Source organism: Carassius carassius, chromosome 31, assembly GCF_963082965.1.
Source record: "Carassius carassius chromosome 31, fCarCar2.1, whole genome shotgun sequence".
NCBI classification, from domain to species: domain Eukaryota; kingdom Metazoa; phylum Chordata; class Actinopteri; order Cypriniformes; family Cyprinidae; genus Carassius; species Carassius carassius.
Window position 1 is genome coordinate 28,329,771 of NC_081785.1, and position 14,036 is coordinate 28,343,806.

Genomic DNA, 14,036 nt, shown 5'->3' on the forward strand with positions numbered 1-14,036 from the left:
ATCATTGAGATACAATTAAAGTTTTTATTAATATCTTGATTTCGTTTTTACTTTTATATTTTTTTCATTTATTTTAATTTTGATAGAACTTTTAGTTAATTTGGTCTTCATTTTTATTATTATGTCTATATAGTTTTATATTAAATTTTATTTCAGTTTTATTTTGTTACTGTAGTACTTCAAATGAAACTATATGAAACATTTCAAGTTTATTAAGTTTATTTATTTGCAGCCTATATACAGTACATGCATTGTACATTATAAAAGTATTTTCAATGCATTAATTATACCTTGTATTGCACCGTATAATGCATCACATTATCTTATTCACCGAATTAAGATAATAATGCATATACGATTATTTTTATTTAAAGTAACTTTTTTTTTTTTGTTAAATATAAGTGGTGATTATTATTTCAATTCTACTGAGATACTAGCATGATCTAAAGCCAGCAATTCAAGCAACTTATCCTTGGATGTGAAATGAATTTTAACAAAATAAGTTTTTCTTGCACTCCAATAAACCATTTCCTTTGCATGCATACTGCAAAAAGCAAAAATGTTACCTCTTAAATAACTGGACATACAGTACATAAATGCATCACACAACTGGAGTGATATCCACCGCATTTGAGGTGCTGTGCCCTAACAATTCAACTATTCATAAAGAACAGATGCATGCTGGAGCCCTTTTATTTCATTAAAAGTGATCAATTCAAATCTTTGTCTGATAAATCATGCTGACACATGCGGGTATCTTCCCCGCCAGGAACCAAGCAGCGGATGAAGCCAGTGACTCACTCAAGAAGCTCTCAGAGAGAAACGTCTGTCTAAATCCCATCTAACCTTTAGACGTGCTCGGAGTGAACAGCAGGCCTCCAGGAACACAGAACGTCCTGCTGCTCCGGTTACTGACTTTATGCATTTATTTGATTAAAAATACAGAAATGTTATAACAATTTAATATAATGTTGTTCTATGTGAATATCAGTTAAAATGAAATTTACTCCTATGATCAGAGCTGTATTTTCAGCATCATTCCTCCAGTCTTCAGTGTCACATGATCTTCAGAAATCATTCTGATATACTGATTTGCTGCTCAAGAAACATTTATTATTTTCAATGTTGAAAACATTACCATTTAAAGGTCTGGGTTTAGTGAAAGAAATGAACACTTATATACACATTAAATGAATCAAGTCAAGTCACCTTTATTTATATAGTGCTTCATACAATACTGATTGTGTCAAAGCAGCTTTACAGTGTTAAACAGGACAATAGAAAACAGTTTATTTATCAGTTACAGTCAGTTCATTGTTGATTCAGTGATGTCATTGTCCAGCTCAGCTCAGATCTCTTCCAATAGTGTCTGTGCAGTCAAGTCAACAACGTTGCATGAAATATGATATGAAAAAAAAATATAATAATCATGTGACACTGAAGACTTGAATAATGATGCAGAAAATTATGCTTTGATCACTGCAATAAATTACACTTTACAATATTTTCACATATATAGCAGATATTTATATAATAATAATAATATTTCACTATTTTACTGATTTAACTGTGTTTTTCATCAATTAAATGCAGCCTCTGTGAGCTGAAGAGACTTAACCTGTATTATTCTAAGCTTAAAAGCAGTAGTGTACTTACTATATACAGTACAGACCAAAAGTTTTGAAACATTACTATTTTTAATGTTTTTGAAAGAAGTTTCTTCTGCTCATCAAGCCTGCATTTATTTGATCAAAAATACAGAAAAAACAGTAATATTGTGAAATATTATTACAACTTAAAATAATAGTTTTCTATTTGAATATACTTTAAAAAAATAATTTATTCCTGTGATGCAAAGCTGAATTTTCAGCATCATTCCTCCAGCCTTCAGTGTCACATGTAACATCAGTCTATCACATGATCATTTAGAAATCATTCTAATATTCTGATTTATTATGAGTGTTGGAGACAGTTCTGCTGTCTCATATATTTGATGAATAAAAGGTTCAAAAGAACTGCATTTATTCACAATAAAAAAAATCTAATAATATATTATCTTTACTATCACTTTTTATCAATTTAACACATCCTTGCTGAATAAAAGTACTGATTTTATTTGTAAAAAAAAGAAGAAAAAAATTACTGACCCCAAATTACTGACCAGTAGTGTATATTGTTATTACAAAATATTTATATTTTAAAAACATAGCTTTTTTTTTTTTCATCAAAGTATCCTAAAAAGGTATCACATGTTCTGAGAAAATATTAAGCAGCAGAACTGTTTCCAACTTTGATAATGAATCATCATATTAGAATGATTTCTAAAGGATCATGTGATAATGATCCTAAGAATTCAGCTTTGCATCATAGAAATAAATGATCATTTAAAGTATAATAAATTTAAAAACAAATTTTTGGTCTGTACTGTATATGTAAAAATTCAAAAGCACTTATTTTAGTGTGATAGCCTCTAAAGTGCACTGCTCCATTCAGTGTATTTATACACAGCTGCACATATATTTCACTGTATTTCTTCCTTAAAAAGACCTGAACGCATTACAGTAACTACAGAAAGACGAGATGAACTGAAATTAATTATTTTAAATGACTTAATAATCTAGTCATAATTCCTGTATACAGCAGGTGTATTAGAACAGGCCTTTAACATTTAGCAGTGAGGTGTGAAGTGAGATTGCAGCATATGTCAGTTTCACGGTCCTGGTGGGCAGATGTCTAAACTACACTGCTCCTGCCGTGTGTGTGTGTGTGTGTCTGTGTGTGTGTGTGTGTGTGTGTGTGCGCTAGTCCAGCTGCTTGTGGACACTTTCATTAGTACAATTAACACAGATGTCAGTCATGAAGCACTCTCTGCTGTTTTAACCATGCATCTTATTTTAGTTTCCTCGTGGTTGTGTAATATGTAGCATCAACAAAGTATCACCTTTGATTTTTTTTTTCATTTAATTTAAGTTACTTAATGCACAAAACAGGTCACAAAAATTGTAGATTGATGGTTGAGGATTCAGTTTTAAGAGGATTTCATAATGCACTATATATACATATAATTAATACAATAAAACAAATTTTTTTTTTTTGGCCAAAGACAGTCAAAATATAATTTATCCAGTCAAAATTATTTAGTTTTCTTTCTTATTATTATTTATATAGTGCTTTGTACAATTCAGATCGTTTGAAAGCAGATTAGAGCTGTAATCCGGCCATAAAAGTTAGACCCGACAGGACACGAGCCCGACAGGTTTCAGCTCGAGCTCGACAAGTACATTTTGATTGACAGCTTTTTAAAAGCCTGAACCCGTTTACACCCCAACATTATTCAAATGTGCGCACACACACAGCTCTTTTGCCTTTTGTCAGGAATGAGTACATTCATACATGTTTTAACATAATTTATTCATAACTAACATAGACTAGACCACTTGGAAGTTGGAATAAAGAAATAAAATAAGTCGTCTGTGACATCTTAACATCTCAGCACTCTAAATAGACATAGGCTCATTTAGCCTATAAATAGACCAACGCACTAATAAAAACGAGTAATTTTTAGCAAATTAAATTAAGATAAATTCTAAATTAAGATGGGTATTTGGCAATAATGAAATTAAGATAAAGGCTCCGCCGGATTTGCTTCGCCACTAGCAGTTAACATTTAATAAAAGAATAATGCCAACATTAGCGTATATACTCTGTCCACATTATGCATTTAAGACTCAATAAATATTTAGTTATCATTTGAAAAACTTTTACTCACAGAGATTAGGCTAAGCCTACATGTTTTTGTGGAGGAAAATGATTGAATCCACTGTAGATGGCTTCAGCTTTTCCCTGCACTCACTGATGGTGCGTCATTATTCACTAATTATTCTCATTATAAACATGGTCAAAAGTTTTCCACACCTCAGACTTTGCTTTAGTTGCTGGTGCAACCAAAACGTAATCGCCAGAGGCAGGCCTCCGTTTCACCTACTCAGCATACATTTTCGCATCTTTCTCGTGCTAATCGAAACACATCACATGACCGCTCGTTTGCCTCGCAAACCAGAGTGCAAGCCCGAGCCCGACCCGATTATGCATTATGGAGTACCTCAAGGCTCAGTACTAGGTCTGCTATTCTTAACGCTTTATATGTTACCCTTGGGAGATATCATCAGGAAACATGGTGTTAGCTTTCACTGTTATGCTGATGATACTTCGCTCTATATTTCTTCGCGGCCTGGCGAAACATAGCAATTTGAAAAACTAACGGAATGCATAGTCGATATAAAAAAACTGGATGACTAAATTCTGAAAAAACAGAGGTGTTAATTATAGGACCTAAAAACTCTACATGTAATAACCTAGAACACTGTCTAAGATTTAATGGTTGCTCTGTCAATTCTTCGTCATCAGTTAGGAACCTAGGTGTGCTATTTGATCGTAATCTTTCCTTAGAAAGCCACATTTCTATCATTTGTAAAACTGCATTTTTCCATCTCAAAAATATATCTAAATTACGGCTTATGCTCTCAATGTCAAATGCAGAAATGTTAATCCATAAGTTTATGACCTCAAGGTTAGATTATTGCAATGCTTTATTGGGTGGTTGTTCTGCACGCTTAGTAAACAAACTACAACTAGTCCAAAATGCAGCAGCAAGAGTTCTTACTAGAACCAGGAAGTATGACCATATTAGCCCGGTCCTGTCAACACTGCACTGGCTCCCTATCAAACATCGTATAGATTTTAAAATATTGCTTATTACTTATAAAGCCCTGAATGGTTTAGCACCTCATTTAAACAAGCTCTTGTTACATTATAATCCTTTACGTCTGCTGCATTCTCAAAACTCAGGCAAATTGATAATACCTAGAATATCAAAATCAACTGCGGGCGGCAGATCCTTTTCCTATTTAGCACCTGAACTCTGGAATAACCTACCTAACATTGTTCGGGAGGCAGACACATTCTTGCAGTTTAAATCTAGATTAAAAACCCATCTCTTTAACCTGGCTTACACATAACATACTAATATGCTTTTAATATCCAAATCCGTTAAAGGATTTTTAGGCTGCATTAATTAGGTAAACCAGAACCGGAAACACTTCCCATAACACCCTATGTACTTGCTACATCATTAGAAGAATTGCATCTACGCTAATATTTGTCTGTTTCTCTCTTGTTCCGAGGTCACCGTAGCCACCAGATCCAGTCTGTGTCCAGATCAGAGGGTCACTGCAGTCACCCGGATCCAGTACGTATCCAGACCAGATGCTGGATCAGCACCTAGAAAGGACCTCTACATCCCTGAAAGACAGTGGAGACCAGGACAACTAGAGCCCCAGATACAGATCCCCTTTAAAGACCTTGTCTCAGAGGAGCACCAGGACAAGACCACAGGAAACAGATGATTCTTCTGCACAATCTGACTTTGCTGCAGTCTGGAATTGAACTACTGGTTTCGTCTGGTCAGAGGAGAACTGGCCCCCCAACTGAGCCTGGTTTCTCCCAAGGTTTTTTCTCCATTTTCCAGTTTCAGTTCCTTGCAGCTGTCGCCTCTGGCTTGCTTAGTTGGGGACACTTCATTTATAGCGATATCGTTCACTTGATTGCAAATTATTGCACATATACTATTTACACTGAACTGAGATGATGAACTGCCTTTAACTGTCATTTTGCATTATTGACACACTGTTTTCCTAATTAATGTTGTTCAGGCGCTTTGACACAATCTTTTTTTTTGTTTAAAGCGCTATATAAATAATGGTGACTTGACTTGACTGCAGAGAATTGTTCTGCACATATACCTCTCCTAGCGATAGCTGCGATACGTAAGCCTTTCCCTGTTAGTTTCTAGTTTTCATAGTCTTGTTTCAGTTCCTTGTTTTCATAGTCTTGTCTCTGTTTCTAGTTTTCTTAGTTTAGTCTTTTCCTTGCCTTGCCGTGTTTCTCTTGTTTTGACCCTTTTGCTCTGGATACTGGATTACCCCTCTTGCTTAGCCCTCTGGATATTGTTCGCTCAAAGACCCACGCTTGCCCTAGGAATATTCTTTGTCTTGCCCTCTATATACCTGTTTGCCGGTGTTTGACCCATGCCTGTTACGACCACGTCTCTGTCTAATAAAAGCTTGCATATGGATCCACAAGACTCATCAGCCCCGTTACACCAATACAGTTTGTATCTGCTCCATTCTGACATTTTCATAAAATAATAGACTCAAACTGTTCAAAATAAACATTATGACAGACCTAACTAGGTGGACAAGACTGAGGTGTACTTGCTCAGGAATGACTGGATTTTTCACAGATGGAAACACTGAGTCAGATCCTGAGTATTACATAGGTGTTAAATAAGGAACAGTGAAGGTTGATGAGTGCGAGAGCTTTCTTTTGTCCAATTATTGTGACATTACACCACCAGATGCTGGAGTTAATTTACTCTTAAACTCTCACATCTGTACAAAAATACTATAAGTAATTGCATATTTTCATCTGTTAGATATGTTTCGGTTCAGCATCAAGCTCTTGCAGTTTGAGTCTTGTAGCGTTATCCCCTATCTGATGTGAGTATAAGTATTGAGACAGTTGGCTTACAGTTTATGAATCCTTAAGGATGGTTTCTGCTAATAATCTACTTTACTGTTCTACTGAAGAAAAAAGTCTTGGATGATCTGAGGGGGAGAAAATTAACATCAAATTTGAATTTTTGGATGAACTATTCCTTTAACTGAATTATCAAAAAGTAAATAAAATAAAATAAGTCAAAATTATTCTAAATTTAACAAGACATACAGCTTAAAATATTAGATAATGTAGTCTAATAATAAAAATATTAGGGCTGTCCTCGAAGGATTTTTCTGGTCGACTAGTAGTCGTTCATTTTAAGCAATAGTCCACCAATGGCACGTTTATTAATAAACAATTTAAATCATTATAATGAGCCTTTAATACATAGCCTAATAAGCGCTCAAGTACATGCATAATTCTTGCCACAGCACAACGGCAGAAGTAATGATTATGAATGTGTCAGGAAAAAACAGGAGTATGCTTTAACATTTTAATATTTTGATAAACTAAACTAGTGCTTTCTTTGTCCTCAGTTTAAGAGATGAAGTCGGCGACGCTGACTCGTCATCTCCGCATTAGTGATGCACCTGTCTGCATGTTTCATACGGATTGCATAATTTGAGAATATTTGGTTTCCATTTGAATTAGTTCATTTGGAAGTAGACATTTCATTCTCTATAGATATTTTCACAGTTCACAGACCGAGACAGCATGAGCGAATCCTTTTTGCTTTCATTATTTTACAAAAGCGCAGTATTGTGAGTGCACACAAATAAACATGGTCTTTACAGATTCAAAAGATGTATTACTCTTAACTGTATGACCAAAAAGGAGGAGTATTTTAAGTGCAAGTGAGCGCACCGGCGCCTCCATCTGTCCTGCAGTGAGCTACTCTTCCACTCTCCACACAGACACTTGAATAGCGCACATTTCTCTAGGTTAACATTACATTGAGCAGACATGTTAAGTCGCTACTAACCAATTTCAGATTATAAGCCATATTTGAGGTCGCTGAATGATAGACACGCTATTAGATGTCCTGCCCGATGTAGTGTATTAGCATAGACTAGACATTAACAGTCTGTCTGTCACAGACTTTTCACGACTAAGCGACTAATACAATTTTGGTCGACCAAGCCTCTTCTGGCTGACTAACGATTAGTCAATTATTAGGGGGCTAAGAAATATGTATTTTCTTTTTTTAATGAAAAGAAATGTGGGAGACAACTCTAAGTGAGAAACGTTGATTATAATTATATTACACATTAAAAATGAAAGTAGAAGCAATTATGAATACACTGTTAAAAAAAATAAAAAATACTGGTGAGAATAGTTAAAAAAAAGTAAGGCAATTGATGCAGTAAGACTTTTGAATTTTCTAAATTGATTTTTAGATCTCCTCAATAAAGATACTTTGTTGAGCCAATGTAAATGTGTTTGTTCATGCAGTGCTCATTTCATTATTTTACTACCGGTGAAATAATTACTAATTCTTGTCACAGCAGCCGAAACAACAATTACTGTCATTGAGGTAATTATTTTTTTTTCTGTTTCCTGGAACAAAAAAATTATGTTTAAAACATAACCACATTATCAAAGTATGTTTGTTTACAAATGACAAAAGTGAAAGCCTAAGTAAGACTAATAAGCAGACAGCATTGTCTTTGAAAGACAACTTACAAGACTTAAAGGTCCTATGACATGAAAATTTCACTTTCTGAGGTTTTTTAACATTAATATGACTTCCCCTAGCATGTATGTGGTCCCCAAGTTTCTAAAATTTGAATCGGTGCAAATCGAGATTTTACTATCTTTCTCTGCCTCTGAGAAAACGGAAGCTCAAACGGTCTGATCTGGAATCTCCTCTTTGTGACGTTGTAAAGAGAAATGTTACCTCCCCTTTCTCTGCTTTGCCCGCCCAAATATTTACATATAATTCAGTCGCAATGTCAGCACAGGCGTTACAAACAGACTTTTATGATATGGATTCGACAGCACCGGCACAAACAGTGAGTAACAGTGTTCATTAATGCCTGATCTGTGATCAGTGATTTCTGATGTGTAGTTAATCATTCAAGTTCACACAGACTTTCTTTCTAAATCGTTTAATACTGTTTATGCATCAGTGAATCAAGCCAGTGACTAAACGATCAACTTCACGTCGTTTCTCTTAGTAGCATGAAACAAATCTGTTATTTAAATTGTGATTTAACTACAGAGAGCGATCAAAGAATGCTCCCTTTATTTCGGAGCTCTCACACATCGCGAGTATATATTATCTGCACACTTGCCCAAACTGCCGTTACAATGAATGACGCTGTTAAGCTGCACAACAAAGCTCTCACTGTATTCATGTGTTTGCTGTTAGTTGTGGTGAAAGCATTTTGTGAGAGAAAACGTGTTGCAATAATGACGAGATCACTGCATTCATGCGATAAACAGACTCTGTCTATTCAATGCTCATCACTGCAGCCTTTCATGTGATGGGAAAAAATCGAAAAAATAATTATATAATCAACAAATCCACGATTCGTTAATCTCGACAGCTGTAGTATATATATATATATATTTGAGAGGGTTCCACATGTAATACGCATTTCGAATGCAAAGATGTCAGCCAATCACAACAGTTGTCGTTTACTCGGAGTCTCACAGCAGACACGCCCCTTCAAACAGAGCATTCAAGCCAGAGGGCTAATATCAGGATATAAAAAATGCTTTTTATTTCTAAATTTAAAATGTAAAAATCATACTAACAATATAAGTACACCTAAGGAAACATTAAAAAGCATTTAAAGAAAAGGAAATAATCCATGTCATGGGACCTTTAAGATATTCAGGAAATGGACATAAGAGATTGAACATACCCTAGTCCTCAAAACCAGACACACAAACCTCAAGAATGGTGACAACCAACACAAGTTAAAAGGATGAGCTCTTTACATCACAGTACAACAAATAACTAATAATAATGATAAAATAATAACAAAAAAAAAAACGTGAAATGAAGTCAGCAAACAGCAAAACAATAATGCTATAATGGTAACTGCATAATTTATTCACGCTGCAATGCATACTGGGAACTCACAAAGCCTTAACATTTTAACAATATGAAATTCTTTGTTCAGACAACTGTGTTTGACTAGTTGTGGCAACATTTGGGGTAATTTTGTTGGTCTGACAAGGATTTTTATGTAGTTTCAAGAAAAGAGCATTTTTTTGTATTTGAGACTCAAAAAGGGAAAATGAGCAGTTTCATTTTTTACACTGTAGGTCACAGCGAGCGTGAGCTGATGACTAAGATGTGATGCACATGTGGTGAAGAACCACACGACTCAGAAACTGTGAAAAAGCAGCACTTCCTCCTGAAGACACGAGCCTATTGGATGATAAGAGCCAAACTCATGTGATGGCGGCTGCTGATTTCAGTTTTTGCAGATATGTTTATCATTTTAGTGAAGTCCAGTCAAAACTAGAAAATCCCTGGTGATTCACAAATAAAATAATAATTCACAAGCAGCTGATCGCAAATGAAGGTGGAACTCATTCTTTACTGCATTTCTGCCAATTTAAATGACCTTTCCTCTCAGAGCTTTTTAAAAACTTGCATTACCTAGAGTTGCCCTACCAGCTTTCTGTAGACAACCATGTAGAAAATGTGACTTGTTCAACAAACTGGTTATCAGCTAGATTAGTCAAACTGATTAAACAAGGAAGTCAAGGAACCGTCACCATCTGACACTAGAGAAAACCATGTGCCCCACAGCTTGTGATGTTTATTTGATTGTGTATGATGATGTTCTCAGCCTGTCTGCCAAAATGTGGACTGCTTCACATGTTCATGTTCTTCAATTGTGGTACAGAAGTGTTATTTTAATAGGATTGGCCAGTAATGAGGGTTTGCCATATTTTGGATCAGTCATTTCGCTTCTCAGAATTGCAAGATTGCAAATTTTATAATCACGCAATTCTGAGAAAAAAAAAAGTCAGAAAAGCAAGATATACACTTACAATTTAAAGGAAAAAAGTACAAATTGTGAGATAAAAAGCCACAATTACCTTGTTTTATTTTTTTATTCAGCAGTGGAAACTGGCGTCCACAAAGAAATTGCTAGTAAATTAAACATAATTAAATAAATTAAGAAACAGCAAGTAACACACTGAATTAAACATGTAAAGTACTATTTTCTTGTAAAACCTAATCAAAGAATATTTATTCACAACAATTTTGAAAAATCATTTTTACAATCTGCTTGACTGTAATACTACTTGGGTTTATCCAAATTATTATTAATAAATTCCATTAATTTATTTTTTTTTAAATGCATTTAATTACATTCAAAAAAGCACTAAACAATAGTGAAATAATTGTATTAATGATGTTGATATCCCATAATCTCAAGAGGTCTCATCTCCTTGCCTTTACCTGATATTAGTGCTATATTGTACATTGTAGTGAGGTCAGGACTATCTTCAGATGTTTCTGGACTTACCCAACTTCCTTTGAATCGGAGTTCACAGAAACACACACAGACACACACACACACACACACACACACACGTTCTTCAGAAGTGTTTCCTGATGCGGTTTGGAATTGGCGAGCAGTCAAGGCCCCGAGGCGCTCCAGCACACCGTCACGATCTATTCCTTCCACCATTATTCACAGTTGGAAGGAGACCGGGCAGGGAGGAAACGACTCCACTCGACTCACGGTTGCCTCACACTCATCGTGGTTTCCTCATGTGGATCATAGAGAGTTCAGGAACACAGGTGTTATCAATCACAAGCAGACCCACACTTCTGATTATAGCCGTAAAGTCTGGTCCACTTAGCAGCTCATTCTAGACAACAACTGCCCACTAAAGAAAATGTCTGACTGACATCCATAAATAATGCTTATGGGTAGGGATGCACCGATTTACCGGCCAGGGACCGGAATTAGCTGATTTTCCACATGACCCTCCCAGAATGGTGAATCCGAGCCAGTCCACTTTGACATCACACCTATGTACATCTAGACATCCGGATGTAAACATGTCGTCAGCATGGAGGTTCTTCACTATGAGTGAGGAAGACACTAAGTGTCATCTGTAGTACATGTAGGGCCAAAGTAAACTGTGGGGGAACCACAGGGCTCGAGTATTGCTCCTCTTGGGCAAGTAGATTTTTAAAGGGGCAAGTGAGAATTTCACTTGCATGACCTGACAAGAAGCCTGATTAAAGCACCAATAACAAAAATTAGGGATGCACAGTATATAATGTACGATGTGGATGTTGTCAGTAATGCCGGTTCTGTAATCAGTGGTAAATCTCTACACGTGCGTGATTTCATTTGGAGCAGTATTTATTACACAGAGCCGTTGTTCACTGACAAGCTGCGCCAAACCATGATCATATTTTGTGTATGTTTTGCACAGCTTGTGAACAACGGCTCTGTGTAGCGATTTACCACTGATTACAGAAACGGCATTACTGACAAGATGCACATTAAATATCATGCGATATTTATCATGCATCCCTAACAAAATTAACTAGAAGCACTGAAACTTGCCCACCAAAAATGTTAGCTTGAGAATAAGAGAGACTCAAGCAGAACTCAAAACACGTGAGTGCAACAGCACACACAGAAAGATATAGATGCATTCTGCAGTAAAAAAAAAAAAAAAAATATATATATATATATATATATATATATATATATATATATATTTATAATATATGATATAGGTAAGCAACATTACACAACCAATGTTTCCCCGAATATCAGCACAATTGCAGTGTGACACTGATTTGATAAAATAGTAGTTTGTTAAACAAGTTAAAATTACGTTACTTACATTTGACACAATAGTGACAGTTTTTGCTCAATTTCTCAAACGAAAATAGTCCCAGTCAAAGCCACAGCAGAACTGTTGTGTGTCTCCGAGCAGCACAGCAGTGTTTGTTATTGAATGATTCGAGTGAGTCAATGATTCAGTGAGTCATTCAATCAAGACACTTGCCTCATTACTAAATAACTCACTCATTAAAACTACCATTAAAACGCCACCTGCTGATGGTTTGGTTTCATATTTAAAAGTATCATTGCATTTTTTCCAACAAAATTCAAAAAATGTTCAAAGAATTATTTAAGACATTAATCTTTTAAAATTATTTATGCATTTCCAATTTGGGGTGTAAATGCATTTATGGCACCTCTCAGCTTCAAACAGTGTGTGTAAATACATCTAATGTCACTTCAGATGCAGCTTCTGTTTCCTCTGCAGTGGAAAGATGGAGTTTGTAGTTGCTGATTTCAATTGAATGTTAAAAACAGCTTCTTATTCTAATTGAATTATCTGAAACGATGTAAGAATTTGATGTGAGAGATGAAATTACATCTGTTTTGTTTGTACTGTATATGCTGTCAATTATAGTTTTTAGAAAGAGAATCAGAATCAACAAAAATTGGTATTGGCAGGTCACATTAAATATTAATACAAAATTTAAAGTATCTCCATTATACTAAAAAAACGTACGCAACCCTTTATTCAAGTATTAAGTACCAATTATGATTAAACATAATTTGAGGAATTATTCATGCCTGTATCTCAAAGATGTTGGAGAACTTACATGCCACGGTTGAATATTTAGTGCTGGGAATCTGATCAAATCACTGACCCTAAACACGAGCAGCAGTGATGGTGAAACAGCACTAATGAGGGAAGACTTTACCTGATAAGCAAATGAACGTGGTGTAGTCACCAGGGCCTCCTGTAGCTAAGAATGGGATCTTCTTCTTCGTCCTCCTCTTCACCTGCACGGCTGCCAGCAGCCTCTCATCATTGGGAATAAAGATGGCCTTGTTGAGGGCCGATTTGGCACTCATTGTAGCTGATGGTGCAGGCTGGGTGACAGCAGGGGACTCTTGACTCTGATGAGAGAGACATCGAGACAGTCAACATATAGCAGGACCTCTGTATACTCTATGTGACCTGGAGACGCAAAGCTTTTGTATAGTGCTTTTCACAATACCTATTGTTTAAAAGTAGCTTTAGTTGCAAAGTTTTGACTTCGACATACTTCTAAGTGAAACAGCTTTTCAACAAAAAACGTTGTCTGGGACTTGATTTTATCCATCAGTTGCTGATTGGACTGTGGAAAGTGTGTGTTATACACTAGAATGGAAGCAGATCTGAAAGTGACTGGTTTCAATGCAGTGCGACTTTGCACGTGTTAAAGGAGTCATATGATAACAGAATATGTTGACATGCTTTAATGTTCAAAAAACACATTATTTTTCAATTACTGTACATTATTGTAGGTCCTCTATGCCCCACCTCTGACAAATGCTTAGTTTTCTATAAAGTCCCTCCTTCTGACAAGTGTAGTTTGCTTTGATTGGGCAACTGACACACTGCCTTGTGTGTTTATATATATATAAAACAGAGCAATATCGCGTCCACATCGCAGGCGCACAGCCCTAGAAAGCAGT

The 14,036-nt window shown here is 35.7% G+C and overlaps 1 protein-coding gene across 1 annotated transcript in view; it reads right to left on the minus strand.

The window, feature by feature from the left end:
* Positions 1-14,036, minus strand: part of LOC132112145 (syntaxin-binding protein 6-like) — a 46,011-nt gene that overhangs the window by 17,116 nt on the left and 14,859 nt on the right. The window contains exon 2 of the mRNA XM_059519726.1: positions 13,277-13,475. Coding sequence (XP_059375709.1) covers positions 13,277-13,430 — 154 coding nt within the window. The 5' untranslated portion in view covers positions 13,431-13,475. The remainder of the gene's footprint in view (positions 1-13,276; positions 13,476-14,036) is intronic.